Source organism: Balaenoptera physalus (genome assembly GCF_965194825.1).
Source record: "Balaenoptera physalus genome assembly, chromosome: X".
NCBI lineage: Eukaryota > Metazoa > Chordata > Mammalia > Artiodactyla > Balaenopteridae > Balaenoptera > Balaenoptera physalus.
The window spans coordinates 34742575-34759279 of record NC_138903.1 but is presented as its reverse complement, the minus strand read 5'-3'; the positions used below and the strand labels follow the sequence as shown (position 1 = coordinate 34759279).

The following is a 16705-nucleotide window of genomic DNA, read 5'->3' as shown; positions in this document are numbered from 1 at the left end:
TTTCAAAATGTATTCCTTTAGTGGTAAAAAAAAAAGTTAAGTTTGATTTTTTATTATGAAAAAGTATATATGGAAAAATTGAGAAATATCCCATAAGTATTTTGTAGTTGTTGTTGGTTTGTGTCTCCTGAGTAACTTTTTTTTTCCGGGAAGACAGAGAAAACACACACTTTTCCCCACCTTGTGAAAAACAGACTTCCAAATTGACAATTTAGAGCAACTTAGATACAGAGGCAACAAAACAAAACATTTTTGAGCCCTTGGGGATTATTAAAAAGTGAATGTTGTAGGACGTTGGCCAACTTTGAAATCTCTCTCTTCAATATTTTTAGCAACCTCAGGATAGTTTATATCAATATTAAGTATATAACATTATCTAACAGTTTATTTAACCTGTTTGTTTTAAAGGAGAAATCCTCAGACTCTATTCAAACGACAGGAACACTACCTCCAATTGCAGGGACTCTCGTACCACCTGTTTGTTCTTCGCCTCGTTCAGTTCCTTTCTGTATGCCTACAACTAATCTGCTAGAGAAAATGATGCCTGATAAAGAGGACCCTATGCCGCCAATGGAACCAGGTAACAGTTGATGCTCTGCCTGCTCTCAGAGGAAATGTGCCATTTATTCCATTGTTTTCATGTTCATCTTAAGATGTTTTGTCTAAATAAATTGTTTTCTTCCTAGTTAGAGACTGACATCTCTCATTTGAACTCAAATCCAAGAATACTCTTGCTAATAGAAAGCATCTTTGGTGACCTTAAAAATCCCATGTAATGACAGCAGCATATCTTTATAAAGCAGTGTATAACATACATATCACCTTCTCTTACATTATCTCCTTTAAACCCAGAAGCAACTCCATGAAATAGATGGGAGTTATATTCTTCATTTTTATATATGAGAAAAGCAAGGCTTGAAGAGATTGAGTGACTCAGGTCACTCAGTTTTATAAGTGAACAGGATTTGAATGCAGGTCTTGTAGACCTATGTGAAGTTCTGCCTTTAGGCAATACAGCATCGTGGTTAAGAGCATAGGATGTAGAGTCAAATTGATCTGGGATCCGATGCCAGCTTTGACATTTATTAACTATGTGACTGGCTTTGGGAAAGTTACTTAATTTCTCTACACCTCAGTTTCCATGTCTTTGAAATAACTTTAATAATACCTACTTTAGAGAGTGCATGACAGTTAAATGAGACAAGGCATATAAAATACTTAGCATTGAGCCTAGCACCCCCAGAAACCTCTTCATAAATATAGGCATAGTTATTATTAACACCTCTGCCCCACTGTCTATTAGATACAGATTTCATGTTTTAAATTGTAATTCCAGCTCTTTAGCTATTATACACCTCTTCTAAATAGTTTTGTTTACAGACATTTGTGTATCTTAGGAGTGTGTTTATGTTACTACAGGGCATGTACTCAGATGATAGGGGCAGAACAAGAAACTAGGGTAGGAAATCAGAGTAAGCAGTAGGTTTGGAATTAAGAAGAAAATCTGGGCATCTGGGATTAAGAACTGTAGCACAGATAATTTTAATATCTTTGGGCTCAGGAACCTAGATAAAAGGTTGAGGTAACAAAGGATCAGGAACTCAGTCAAGAATTGTGGGCCATGGCAATGGAATATTGTCTACATCTAAGACCTTGATAATGAGCTGGGTTTCCTACATCTCACCCACAAATTCTGTATGTTTCCTTTGGAGATAGGAATCACTGGTGCTCTTCAGCCCTGTACATGGGAAAAGTAGATTCTGGCAACAGTGTGTGCAAGGAAAAGAGAAGTTTATGGTTTGGGGCAAGTTGTTTCCCACTTCAAGAGATTTGAATGTGAAGATAGAACTTTGTAGCTAGAGCAAAAGGAAAAGCCATCCTGTATCTTTTTGTGACTGTTTGCTAAAACCAACTTAATAAAAATATCTTGAAAGTTGTAGCCAACATATAATGTGACTTTTTCTAAATTATTTGCAGACTTCAGTATTTCTCATGGAGTGAAGGAGGTCAGGGAAGACATGACTGAGGAGGTGACATTTAAGCTAAAACATAAAGGATAAAAAGTAGCTACACAAAGAGAGACGATGTGTATATTACAGGCAAAGAAAATAATGTAGGTAAAGGTTTGGAAGCAGTTTATAGGAAAAGGAAAGAAGATCACTGGGCTCAGAGAGTGAGGGAAAAGGCAGGACAAGATGATGTTAGAAAAAGAGACAGCAGAAAAATATACATGGTTTTATAGGCCATGAGAGGCCTATTTGATTTGAGTGTTTTTCTTAAAGTGTAATAGAAAGTCATTAAAGGGTTTTAAACAGTGGAGTGATGTGCTCCAGTGCCATTTATATTTTAAGATGATCACTTTTGCCGGTGTGTGGATGTAGGGATGCCAAACTAGAGGTAGGAAGAATACTTAAGAGCCTTTTGTAAGAGATGATGGTGTTTGCAGATTTGAAATACATTTTAGTCATAGAAACAACTGAACTTGCTCATTAATGGGTCACACATAGATGTGTAGGCAGGAGGATGGTCGACTGCTTTGAGAAAAAAAATTAAAAATTGAGCTTGAGATACCTGTGAGACATCCAAGCAGAAATATCAAGCAGGCAGTTGAAAATGAAAGAATAACGTTCAGAAGATAGGTGTGGACTAGAGATAGAAATTTGGAAACCATCAACATAGAGATGGTATTGATAATCCATGGAAGTTGGTGAAATCACCTATTAGAGAGTAGAGTAGCAAGAAAAGAGGGCCCAGGATTTAGCCCTGAGAATGTCTAACACTTAGAGGGGAGGAGAGGAAGAGCCCACAAAACCACCTTCCCCAGCCTCATCAGCCAGTAGGGTAGGAGGAGGGACATGAGGAGGGAGTAGGGTCATGAATTCAAAGTACTGCTCAAAGGTCAAGGAAAAGGAGTTCAAAGAAGCATCCCATGGATTAAGCATCATGGAGATTTTTGGTGATCCTGACAAGAGCAGTTCCAGGGAAAGATCAGAACAGAAGGCAGAGTGTTAAAAGTTGAGGCATGAAGGGGAAATGAGGATGTGAAGAGGAGATAGAGTGTGTAGATAGTTCTTTTGCCTATTTTGGTCCTGAAGAGGAGCAGAGAAATGGGCTGGCAGGAGAGGGAGATGTGGAGTCAATGGGAAATACTAGAGCATATTTGTGTGCTAATGCAGGGGTCCCCAAACCCCAGGCCACGGACTGATTCAGGTCTGCAGCCTGTTAGGAACCGGGCCTCCCAGCACAGCAGGAGGTGAGCGGCAGACAGCAGGCAAGCAAGCGAGCGAAGCTTCATCTGCCACTCCCCATCGCTCGCATTACCGCCTGAACCATCCCCCCACCCCCGGCCCGTGGAAAAACTGTCTTCCACGAAACCGGTCCCTGGTGTCAGAAAGGTTGAGGACCTTGGGGACCGCTGTGCCTAATGGACATGAGCCAGTAGTCCCGGAGAGATGGGTAGCACACGAGAGAGAGGATATGACCAAAGGTGCAAAGCTCTTGAGAAGACAGGAGGGGCTGGCATACAGAGCAGTCTTTGTTAAGAGGAAAGACACATCCTACATTTTAACAGGAAAATGTAGGTAAATTTGTACATTTGTTGGTGAGAAGATATAGCAGATCAGCTCTGACGACGTCTGTTTTCTCAGTCAAGCATAAGGCCAAGACCATGAGCTTAAATGATATACTATCTATTTTCCAAACCTCCTTTCTCTGCCACCTCCAATCTCTCCTGCTTAGTACTTTTCTATTTTAATCTCCTTCAGGTGCACTTTAGTTCCCATCTGCTCCAATGTCTTCAGAGGATCCCTAATATTTTTTTTAAATAAATGTAAATTTCCCCATGTAATTCCCACCTGCTTTTCTAGCTTCATCTCTCAGCAGCCTTTTTCTTATAACCTTAATTTAGGTCTCAAGTCTGCAGGCTGTGGCCCATGGGTCAAATCTGGCCAGCAACCGGTTTTTTTGTTTTTTTTTTTTAACACCTTTACTGGAGTATAATTGCTTTACATTGTTGTGTTAGTTTCTGCTATATAACAAAGTGAATCAGCTCTACGTATACTAATATCCCCATATCCCCTCCCTCTTGCATCTCTCTCCCACCCTCCCTATCCAACCCCTCTAGGTGGTCACAGAGCACCGAGCTGAACTCCGTATGCTATGCGGCTGCTTCCCACTAGCTGTCTATTTTACTTTTGGTAGTGTATATATGTCCATGCCACTCTCTCACTTCGTCCCAGCTTACCCTTCCCCCTCCCCGTGTCCTCAAGTCCATTCTCTACGTCTGCATCTTTATTCCTGTCCTGCCCCTAGGTTCTTCAGAAACATTTTTTTTCTTTTTTAGATTCCATATATATGTATTAGCATATGATATTTGTTTTTCTCTTGCTGACTTACTTCACTTTGTATGACAGCCTCTAGGTCCATCCACCTCACTACAAATAACTCAATTTCGTTTCTTTTTATGGCTGAGTAATATTCCATCGTATACATGTGCCACATCTTCTTTATCCATTCATCTGTCGATGGACACTTAGGTTGCTTCCATGTCCTGGCTATTGTAAATACAGCTGCAATGAGCATTGTGGTACATGACCCTTTTTGAGTTATGGTTTTCTCAGGGTATATGCCCAGTAGTGGGATTGCTGGGTCGTATGGTAGTTCTATTTTTAGTTTTTTAAGGAACCTCCATACTGTTCTCCATAGTGGCTGTATCAGTTTACATTCCCACCAACAGTGCAAGAGGGCTCCATTTTCTCCACACCCTCTCCAGCATTTATTGTTTGTAGAACATTTGATAATGGCCATTCTGACCAGTGTGAGGTGATACCTCATTGTAGTTTTGATTTGCATTTCTCTAATGATTAGTGATGTTGAGCATCCTTTCGTGTGTTTGTTGGCAATCTGGTTATCTTCTTTGGAGAAATGTCTATTTAGGTCTTCTGCACATTTTTGGATTAGGTTGTTTGTTTTTTTGATATTGAACTGCATGAGCTGCCTGTATATTTTGGAGATTAATCCTTTGTCACTTGCTTCATTTGCAAATATGTTCTCCCATTCTGAGGGTTGTCTTTTGGTCTTGTTTATGGTTTCCTTTGCTGTGCAAAAGCTTTTAAGTTTCATTAGGTCCCATTTGTTTATTTTTGTTTTTATTTCCATTTCTCTAGGAGCTGGGTCAAAAAGGATCTTGCTGTGATGTATGTCATAGAGTGTTCTGCCTATGTTTTCCTCTAAGAGTTTGATAGTGTCTGGCCTTACATTTAAGTCTTTAATCCACTTTGAATTTATTTTTGTGTATGGTGTTAGGGAGTGTTCTAATTTCATTCTTTTACATGTAGCTGTCCAGTTTTCCCAGCACCACTTATTGAAGAGGCTGTCTTTTCTCCATTGTATATTCTTGCCTCCTTTATTAAAGATAAGGTGACCATACGTGGGTGGGTTTATCTCTGGGCTTTCTATCCTGTTGCATTGATCCATATTTCTGTTTTTGTGCCAGTACCATACTGTCTTGATGACTGTAGCTTTGTAGTATAGTCTGAAGTCCGGGAGCCTGATTCCTCCAGCTCCCTTTTTCTTTCTCAAGATTCCTTTGGCTATTCGGGGTCTTTTATGTTTCCGTACAAATTGTGAAAATTTTTGTTCTAGTTCTGTGAAAAATGCCATTGGTAGTTTGATAAGGATTGCATTGAATCTGTAGATTGCTTTGGGTAGTATAGTCATTTTCACAATGTTGATTCTTCCAATCCAAGAACATGGTATATCTCTCCATCTGTTGGTATCATCTTTAATTTCTTTCTTCAGTGTCTTATAATTTTCTGCATACAGGTCTTTGGTCTCCCTAGGTAGGTTTATTCCTAGGTATTTTATTCTTTTTGTTGCAGTGGTAAATGGGAGTGTTTCCTTAATTTCTCTTTCAGATTGTTCATCATTAGTGTATAGGAATGCAAGAGATTTCTGTGCATTAATTTTGTATCCTGCTACTTTACCAAATTCATTGATTAGCTCTAGTAGTTTTCTGGTAGCATCTTTGGGATTCTCTATGTATAGTATCATGTCATCTGCAAACAGTGACAGCTTTACTTTATCTTTTCCGATTTGGATTCCTTTTATTTCTTTTTCTTCTCTGATTGCTGTGGCTAAAACTTACAAAACTATGTTGTATAATAGTGGTGAGAGTGGACCACCTTGTCTTGTTCCTGATCTTAGAGGAAATGCTTTCAGTTTTTCACCATTGAGAATGAGGTTGGCTGTGGGTTTGTCATATATGGCCTTTATTATGTTGAGGTAAGTTCCCTCTATGCCTACTTTCTGGAGAGTTTTTATCATAAATGGGTGTTGAATTTTGTCAAAAGCTTTTCCTGCATCTACTGAGATGATCATATGGTTTTTCTCCTTCAATTTGTTAATATGGTGTATCCCACTGATTGTTTTGCGTATATTGAAGAATCATTGCAATCCTGGAATAAATCCCACTTGATCATGGTGTATGATCCTTTTAATGTGCTGTTGGATTCTGTGTGCTAGTATTTTGTTGAGCATTTTTGCATCTATGTTTATCAATGATATTGGCCTGTAGTTTTCTTTTTTTGTGACATCTTTGGTTTTGGTATCAGAGTGATGGTGGCCTCGTAGAATGAGTTTGGGAGTGTTCCTCCCTCTGCTATATTTTGGAAGAGTTTGAGAAGGATAGGTGTTAGCTCTTCTCTAAATGTTTGATAGAATTCTCCTGTGAAGCCATCTGGTCCTGGGCTTTTGTTTGTTGGAAGATTTTTAATCACAGTTTCAATTTCAGTGCTTGTCATTGGTCTGTTTATATTTTCTATTTCTTCCTGGTTCAGTCTCGAAGGGTTGTGCTTTTCTAAGAATTTGTCCATTTCTTCCAGGTTGTCAGCCACCAGTTTTTATAAAGTTTATCAGAAGCCAGTCACACCCATTCATTTATGTATTGTCTGTGGCTGCTTTCACATTTCAGTGGCAGAGTTTGCATAATTAGGACAGAGACTGTATGGCCACAAAGCCTATAACGTTTAACATGTGGCCTTTGACAGAAAAAGATTGCTGACCCCTGATTTTAATTAAACTGAGCTCCTCGCGGTCAGACTGAGTGGAAAGGCTGTGAAGTCAAGGCAGACTTGAGATTGACAGTTGACACCAAAAGAGTCACTGAACCTTAATTTATTCATTTGTGAAATGGGGATATAACAGTTAGCTCTCTTATTGTCATGACATTAACCTGACATGTATAAAAGCATATGTTCCAAGTACACGGTAAGCCTTCAACACAAGCCATTCCACAGCTTCTTTTAGCACTAGGCTTATTTTCTTCCCCATCCACCTCCATCTCTGCCTCCCAGAATTCTACTTATCCATCATTCCCTGTAACTCCTTAGTGAAACGTTTCCTGATTCCCAACATTTGGATGTGATTTCTCATTCCCCTATATAATATGTTTTGTATTCCCTTCTAGACTATAAGTTCATTAAGATTTAGTAGTTACTTAAGTTGATATCTCCTACATAATACCTCACATGGAATAAAGACAGACTGATGATTTGTTCATTTGAATTGAATGAATTTACAAGGGAGAGATCACTGTGGACTAGCATTTTTAGTGAAGACTTCATTAAGGAGCTCCTCTCAAATAAGTATATGTGTGCTACATGGGGGTATGGTAATTGAGAAAAATGTGAGGTCAAATAAAGCTTGTAACTTTTAATTATCTGCTTTATGATGTAATAACCTTGCAGTTTTCTATAAAAGTTTCCAGGTCCTTGTGCTAGTTTTCTGTTGCTACATAAGAAATGATCCTAAAACTTATGTTAAAACAACAAACATTTACTATCTCACACAGTTTCTAAGGGTCGAGAATCCAGGAACAGTCTAGCTGAGTGGTTCTGGCTCAGGGTATTTCATGTAGTTGTAGTCACATTGTCAGATGGGGCTGCAGTCCTCTGAAGGCTTGACTGAGGCTGAAGGATCCTCTTTCAAGCTCACTCACGTGGCCATCGGCAGGAGGCTTCACTCCCTCAGCACATGGGCTTCTCCCTGGGGATGCTCACGACATGGCTTCCAAGAAAGTGCGTGTGTATGCGAGAGAGAGAGAGAGAGAGAGAGAGAGGGAGAAAGAACTGAGACATAAGCCACAATAGCATCAATTATATCTGCTTTATTTTATTGGCCATACAGACCAACCTGGTAAAATGTGGAAGGGAACTCCACAAAGGTATGCATAGCAGAGGATGTGGGTTGTTGGGGATCTTTTTGGGGTCTGGCCATCACAGTGCTTGATACCTGGGTAGTATTTACCCCAAAGGAATAATGTTTGCCTGTTCACATGAATGAAGCAATTGTTATCTCATCAGTGTCATAGTTTTTAAATTTTCAAAAAGATTTTAAAACCTGTTATCACTGTGAATGAATTCTGTTTAGCTTCCTTAATATGAGGTTAAAGGACCTTTAGTAAAATTATAACTGTACTTTTATATTACAGAATAATTTCTGTTTATTGTCTAGTTGTCTTTCACTTTTCTGTTGAAATCTTGTTTTCTCTTCTCTCTTTTAATCATTCAGATTATTTTCAACATAAAATAACCAAAGGGAAAGAGACAGACAATTTTTCAGCAGAGGATTCAGAAAGCCTTGGAGAAACTACTGATGTCTTAAATATGGTAATGGTTTTCCTATTTATGTGATATAGATATAAGTTCCTCATGTATTTGTATGTGTATGTCTGTGTATATGTATGTCTACTTCCTAAGCCGTTATATACATAGAAAAGCTTTTGTTTTTGTTTTGGTTTCATTCATTATTTTAAAATCAGCTTTATTGAGGTATAGGTTACATACAGTAAAATTCATTTCAACTCTCACATTATTAGTATGCAATTGAGAGTTGATTATATGACTATATGAACTGCTTTGTGTTAATTTCATTTATAATTTTTAAAAATCAATATATAATCATATATATAAATATATAATCATATGTATAAATATATAATCGTATATATAGTCTTTATTCTTTTTAGAACATATTTTTTTAAATTTATTTCTGACACATATGATGAGCCTGAATTCCAATGAAAAATTATTAAAATTATCGCCAATTCAAAAACAAAAGGTATAATATAGAGAGTTATTTTCACTATGATGGGTAAGAACAGTTTAAATTATTTATATTTTTCTTGAAAGGTTTCTGGAAAGAACACAAGAAAGGTAAGCATTCACTTACTTTAGGATTTAAAAGACAGGGATACAATATATATAGCCTCAATTTGGGCTTGTTCTGTTGGTGTGTATTTTCTGTGATGCAACAAGAGTGGCAGAATTTCACTGCCGAAATTTGCTCTTTGGAGTCACTAACAAGTGACGATAGTCATACTTTGTTACCGTCAAGGCAAAAGATTTTTATTACAGTTCTTAAGTATTGGAAGAGGCTACTGTTTATGAGTGCCTCTCACACTTTGGTTGAGTATGACTTCAGGTGAGTTACCTTGTTGACCTTGCAGGATGATATTAACATCTTTTCTAGCTCTAAAATTTTGTGGTTTTAGTTGAAATATTTGGTAATTGCTTTTACAATGTTTGGAATAGGCTTTAATTTATCAAGGAATTGGTAGCATAAAAACAAGATTAAACATTTGGAAATTAGTCAGAAACTATGCGTGGGTGATAAAGAGAGACCTTTAATGAATAACAAATGAATAGCAAGAGGAAGGAATATTCTGGTTTTCACAACCCTGGAGAGATAAAGGCCTGTCCTGAAATCATTTGCTTTTTCTGGCTTTAAGGACCAGTGATGTGAAAGGATGAAGGGTTGAAGATTAGAAAAATAAATTGGAGAAATGTAAATTGAAGGACAAAGGCTGCAGAAAACATTTAATTTCTATTTCTAGTGCCTTTGCCACATTGTTAAAATAAAAATCCTCAAAATCAAAGTCACTGAAATCCAAGAGAATCTTGCTAAATTATAAAAATTTAGTGCCAATCCTCATCAGTCCTATCTATATTTTACTGAGAGCCATGGTGAATAACAGCATTCTTTTTGAATATGGGAGAGCTTTTCTCCTAACACAGTTATGGAAGCTCAGTGACTGATTTATTGACTTGACTATACTTCCAAGCAGACATCTTTTGTATGTCTTTCCTTCCTCTTAGACTCTGGGCTCTGCCTCTTCTGTGCTGCTTTATTGTGCTAGGCATATACATTTAGAAGTTATTTCTGGCAGCTGGGCCTCTGTCTCTCTTAGGGCTCTTGAAAGAATCATGACTTTTTAAAGAAGACACCTAGAACAAACAGAAAAGGAAAGCACTTTCTTTTAAACTAACATATATTTTATACTTCACATAGTCCTTTTAAGTGGAGGCCCTACCAAGCCTAGATATTTTTAGTGAATAAAAAAAGATTTATTATAGTATTTTTTATATATTAATTTTTAACTTGTGCTGTTTTAATAATTTACTTAGCGAAAAATGACCTCTTCCTAGGCCTAGCACTCATCACAATTTATAAAACTTGATTTAGTGAGGTTTTACTCTCTAGAGACCCAAATTCATTGACTATTTCAATCCATTAGCTTGTAGAATTTAGGTCAACAATTTGATTTTTGCCTTATTTTATCCAGCAGGAAATTAATTTCATATTCTTAATGTATCATTAAAATCTCAATGTTTCGTTATATGTTTTTTATAAAAGTTTATAAAGTTTTTATAAAATCTTATATTTTACCTTAAGTATTTTTTTCTCATAGTGTTTTTTATGTATGTATATTATTATAATTAAAGAATATAGTAGATAAAAGGAAGAGGGTCAAAAATTTGAGAACTCAAAGGATTTTGTTTAGAAAAGAAAAATATATTCATTATTATCTAGTGTATTGATAAAAACATTTCATTTGTAGTTTTTTTTGTTGTTGTTTTTTGGGGTTTTTTTTGTATTTTGGCCACGGCATGTGGGATCGAACCTGGGCCTCTGCAGTGAAAGCGCCAAATCCTAACCACTAGGCCATCAAGGAACTTTCTCATTTATAGTTTTCATTTCAGATTTTTTTCTTCTAGAAATAAGCTATTCATGATTTCAAATTTTTAAAAATTTCATATTTTCATTTATTTTCTTTAATTTTGAGAATTTCATGGAATCAAAAGACCAATCAAAATTTGACAAAATGATAGGGAAGGTAGAAAACTGTACATTTTTTAGCAATATTTTGCAAAATCAGTCTGGAAATATATTTAAGAATTGATTCACATTAAGAAAAGGGGCAGAGAATAAATATTGATGGTACTGTGCATAATGGCAAAGTTAAGGCAGGTGGTAAATTTGAAAGTTAAACACAGATATATGTTACTAAATCAAAATTAGATGTTCCACAGACTTAGAGAGTGGCATAAATTATCCCCCCCAAAAAAAAAAAATCTGAGCAAAACGTCTGATAAAACTGGGCATTTTTATTCTAGTGAAATTTATAATAATGCAAAATCTTGGCAGTATTTTGTAATAGATAAGTTACCTTTGTCAACTAATAGTAGTATGACGATTACTTCAAAAAATTTACAGAAACAAGAAACAATTGAGAAACTGAAGCAGCATACAGCTCATACTGAAAATGATGGTAGTAATGAATATGAAAGTGAAGAGATGTCCAAAAAGATGAAAGAAGGGAAAGCATATAAACAACTTTTGGCAACAGGAATGTACATGATGCAAGCAGCTGTGACTATGGAAGCATTTTCAGATGAGGACGTAGGTAACGACTCAGGCCAGCAAAGGCCTCAGGCCAACACCAGTGCAGAGAGTTTGCAAAAAGGGATATTTAGACATGAAAATAAGCATGGTGTCTATCCACTTAATAGTAAGGAAATAGAAAAGGAAAGTGATGAAGGACAAAGTCAGAAAGATTCAGAAGTGGAAGAAATAGTCTCTAAGACGGAAACTGGTCTGGTGAAAATGACAGGTCTGAATGATATAAGAAAAAGTGAAGAGAATAGAAAAAATATTGATACATTCCTTGACGACTTACCAAATAGAGACATGAATATTGAGGATGAAGAAAATAAAAACTTTGTTAAGGAAAGTAAAAGTAACAAGCAAGATATGATCTTTGACAATGAAAGAGAATCTATAGAGGAGCCAGACAGTTACTTGGAAGGTGAAAGTGAAAGTCAGCAGGGTACAGCTGATGGATTCAAGCAGCCTGAGTCAATAGAATTTAGCAGTGGAGAGAAAGAGGATGAAGTGGAAACTCACCAACACTTGTGGTATAGCAGAAAATTTATTGAACAAGGACATAAGGAAGAGATCAAACACAGAATGTCCAAATACATGGCAAAATATGGTTTTAAGGGTGACCACATATCAGAGGAGCAGGAAGGAGAAGGTGATTCAGAAGGAAGAAGAATAGAGGAGCAAGAGATAGAGATAAATGAGGAGGTGCCTGGAGAAAAAGAGGAGGAGGAAGCAAAGCTCCTGTCAGATGACCTTACAGACAGAGCAGAGGTGAGTGAAGGCGAGGGAAAGCCAGGGGGAGAGGCAGAGCACGTGCCTGAAGGTGGAGGTGAGGGAATCGGGAAGGAGGGTAATTCAGGAGTGGAACAGAGGAGTGGAACAGGAAGTGAGGAGGGGGAGGAGGAGAAAGACAAGGGAGGAGGAGAAACGGAGAGCCTGGGTAAGGGAGAGAAAGACCTGAAAGAGGAGGAGGAACAGGAGCAAAAGGAGAGGGAACAGGGCCATCAGGAGGAAAGAAACAAAGGGCTGGAGGAAGGGGAAGGGAGCGAGCAAGCAGGGGGGGAAGGAGAGGAGGAGGAAGGCAAGGAGGAAGAGGGGGGAGAAGGGAAAGCAGGAGAGGAGAAGAGAGAAGGGAAAGAGGAAGAAGAGAAAGGAGAGGGGGAGGAAGAGCAGGAGGGGAAGGGGGAGGAAGTAGAAGAGGGGGAGGGGCAGGAAGGAGAAGAGGAAGGGCAGGAAGAAGAGGGGGGAGAGGAGGAGGGAGAGGGAGGAGAGGAGGAGGGAGATGAGGAGCAGGAGGGAGAAGGGGGAGCGGAGGAGGGAGGAGATGAAGGAGAGGAGGAAGGAGAAGAAGGAGAGGAGGAAGGAGAAGAAGGAGAGGAGGAGGAAGGAGACGGGGAGGGAGAGGGGGAAAGAGAGGGGGAGGAGGAAGGAGGAGAGGGGGAAGGAGAGGAAGAGGAGGGAGAGGGGGAAGGAGAAGAAGAGGAGGAAGGAGAGGAGGAGGAGGGAGAGGGGGAAGGAGAAGAAGGGGAGGAGGAGGAAGGAGAGGAGAGGGAAGGAGAGGGAGAGGAGGAGGAAGAGGAGGAGGGGGAGGGGCAGGAAGCAGACTGGGAGGGAGAAGAGGAGGGGGAAGAAGGAGGAGAAGAGGAAGAAGGAGAGGGGGAGGAGGAAGGAGGAGAGGAGGAGGGAGAGAGGGAAGGAGAAAGGGAGGAGGAGGAAGGAGAGGAGGAGGGGCAGGAAGCTGAGGGGGAGGGAGAAGAGGAGGGGGAAGAAGGAGGAGAAGAGGAAGAAGGAGAGGAGGAGGAGGAGGGAGAGGGGGAAGGAGAGGGGGAGGAGGAGGGAGAGGGGGAAGGAGAGGGGGAGGAGGAGGAAGAGGGGGAAGGAGAGGATGAGGGGGAGGGGCAGGAAGCAGAGGGGGAGGGAGAAGAGGAGGGGGAAGAAGGAGGAGAAGAGGAAGAAGGAGAGGAGGAGGAGGGGGAAGGAGAGGAGGAGGGAGTGGGGGTAGGCAAGGAAAGGGAAAAGAAGGAGGGGGCAGTGAGGGAGAGGAAAGAGGAAGAAAACTGCAGGAGGGAAGAGGAGAAGGAAGAAGAGGAGGGCGATGAGGAAGAGGAGGGAAGGTACCAGGAGAGAGGCAATGAAGAAAGTGGAAGGCAGGGAAGACAGGGTGGAGGAAGAGAATACAGCAAAGTGAGCAAGATGAGAGGATCTGTGAAATATGACAAAGATAAAACATATCCAAAAAAGTTTATTACTAACAGGGAAGGAAAGGGGAAAGAGCATGAAGTACAGAGGTTCAAAATGCCAGTGCAGTCAAAACAACTCTTAGAAAATGGGCCACCAGGTTCCAAAACATTTTGGAATAATGTATTACCACATTATTTGGAATTGAAGTAACAAACTTTAAATTTGACCTGATTATGTCCAGCCAAACAACTTGAACACATTATGAAGAATAGGCACTCTTTCTGTTATATTGATTTTATGTCATGGTTACCTTACCTGTGGTACAATAGAAACTGATAAAGATAACTTGAGGCATTGGTAAATTTCTCTTAAACTAATATTTTGGTGTATTTTCCCCTGAATTATAAATATATAACTAGAAAATATCAAAAGATCATAGTATATGATTAATATTATTATTTCTCATTAAAGACAGTTTTAGGAAACAGGAGTATATGGTAAAAGTATTTTGTGTATACAAGTAAGTCCCTTTAAAAATGGCACAGATCTTTAAGGGTTATAAAAACGTCTAATTTCTTATAACTATGTTAGCATAGTTTTTTCAGTCTATGATTACAGTTTGCCTACCGTATAGAATAATTTTATAAGAATGAGTGGTATTCTAAAGCTAAAATGAGGAATTCACATTTTTTAAAAAAATAGTGCTGTCTTTTTACCTTTTATGTGTCCTTTTTGCACCGGTCTACAAAGTGACAGCTGGGTTCAGAGCTTAGACTCTAATGTCTCTTTTAGTTACTGTTTGGTAAATGACAGAATATCTAATGAAATGGAGATGAACGTATATTGTAAAAGTATGAAAAACTTTAAGTATTTATTTCCAGGCAAAGCTACCCATTGGGCTTCAGTTTCCTTATCTGTAAAATAGAATGGATTAGATGATATGGTAACTATAGCCCCTTGTAACTCTTAGATTCTTTCATTCTAACGTGTTTGTTATTTGCATAAGAAAATTTTTTAAGGAAGAAAAATTATACTTTACAATTAATCTAGTTTTCTATGAAATGTTCTTTACTCTTAAAAAATTATGACAGCTTTAATGTCTTTTGTCTTCTGTAATTCTGTGCTTCTAAGCTCCTATCATTTCTGAGCTTTCACTGTACTGTCAGACCTTCATTCCCAGTATTGCCATTCCCAGTGTCTATTACTTACCTTCAATGTATTCTTCATTCACTATTCTGTAATTCTCTGTTTGCTGTTTGTCAGAATGTTTCAAGTAAAATAAAAATTAAATGTATACAGTCAGTAGTTGTCTGTGAAAAGAGAAGCTAATATTAGATATTGAATTTTAGAGAGGCTAGATTTCCACTAGAGTAATTCCATTGTATGTAGTGCAGCTAGTTTGTTTCATTATTGTTTATTCATAGCTTTCCTTCCCCAGTCCTTTCTATATCTTAGACATGAGGAATTTCTTATACTTTCTTTTATCAAGGAGGACTGTGATGGTAAACATCCTGTGAATTTTGTGTAGTTGAATTCTTTGCACATTTGATTTTTCATGAGTGAGAAAGAATACGAGGAGAAAGACTAGGATAGGAAGTGAAGAAATTCCTAGGAGTAGTTATAAATTTTGTCTTAGCTGCAAGGCTCGCTGGTAGCTTCCACTAACTAACCAAATATGCGGATTTGGCATTGCAGTGTTCTAGCAAATTCTACCACATTCATTAGTGTTAGTAGAATTGAATTAATACTTTGATTAAAATGTATGTGCTGTGTTGTTAAATCTAGTGCAAAACGTGGTTATCTTAGAAGTAGACTTAAGATTAAATAAGATGGATGACAGAAGTGGAGTTCATAAAGGAAAAACCTCCAAGGAGATGAGAAACTCTTAAACTCAAGTTACCAATGTTAAAGTTATGGGCATTCATCTTCCACTGAAGAGATAATCAGCTGGCAATACTGAAATGATGTTCTTAAAATATGTGCATCTCAGAATTTGAACCAGTCTAGATAACCAATTGTAAACAGCATTTCTTACCCATTTCTTCACATTTCCCTGGCCAAAAAAAATTTTTGTGCTCTTTTAGAAGCAGTAATTCATGTGTGCCTGGTACTCTGGTCAAAAGAGCACTGGCCTAGTCATTTTCAGACCTGAATTAATAGTTGGTTAAGTAGATTGGAATAACTAGTTCCTTCTTTATTGTCCCCATCTGGTGGTTGATCATGCTTTTACTGTAGTTTATCAGTGATCATTTTTGAGGCAAGTGTGAGTTGTGTATGTAGCATCCATTGAATTACAGTTTCAAGTGAGGACTCTGGCAGAAAAATAAGGTAAGCTGCAAAGGAGTACCACAGAAACATCTGCTGCTGCTGACCAGCAGCACTCCAGGTGAGTGCAATTGAAATGTTTTCTATTATTTCACTATAGAAATAAATTTGCTGTATACATGTAGATTAAAAATAAAATGCTACCACGGAGAAAGGTGCTGTAATTCCTCCCTTCATTCTTTCCATTGTGAAAGTTAAATGTGATATTATATGCCCAGTACCTGACACATAACTTATAATTGGTACATATTATTCAGTCAACAAATATTTATGTACCAAGCACCAAAAAGAGAACAGAAGCTACCCCAAATCAGATGGATCTCAAGAAGTGAGGGCTGCTTACAATCAACTTCCTGTGCCCCTCTAACCTACCAGCGATGTTAGGTAGGTATAGATTTCTTGAAAGAACACCAGGTAAAAAGAGTTCCTATGACTCTGCCTTAACTGTTGCTTATCAGTGCCCTTATATTTCCTGATA

At 38.3% G+C, this 16705-nt stretch overlaps 1 protein-coding gene across 1 annotated transcript in view; it reads left to right on the top strand.

The window, feature by feature from the left end:
- The window catches only part of RPGR (retinitis pigmentosa GTPase regulator), a 104648-nt gene that overhangs the window by 23346 nt on the left and 64597 nt on the right, over window positions 1-16705 (top strand). Inside the window, 4 exon segments of the mRNA XM_082446394.1 lie at window positions 409-580; window positions 8569-8666; window positions 9052-9117; window positions 11554-12492. Of these exon segments, the coding sequence (XP_082302520.1) occupies window positions 409-580; window positions 8569-8666; window positions 9052-9117; window positions 11554-12492 (1275 nt within the window).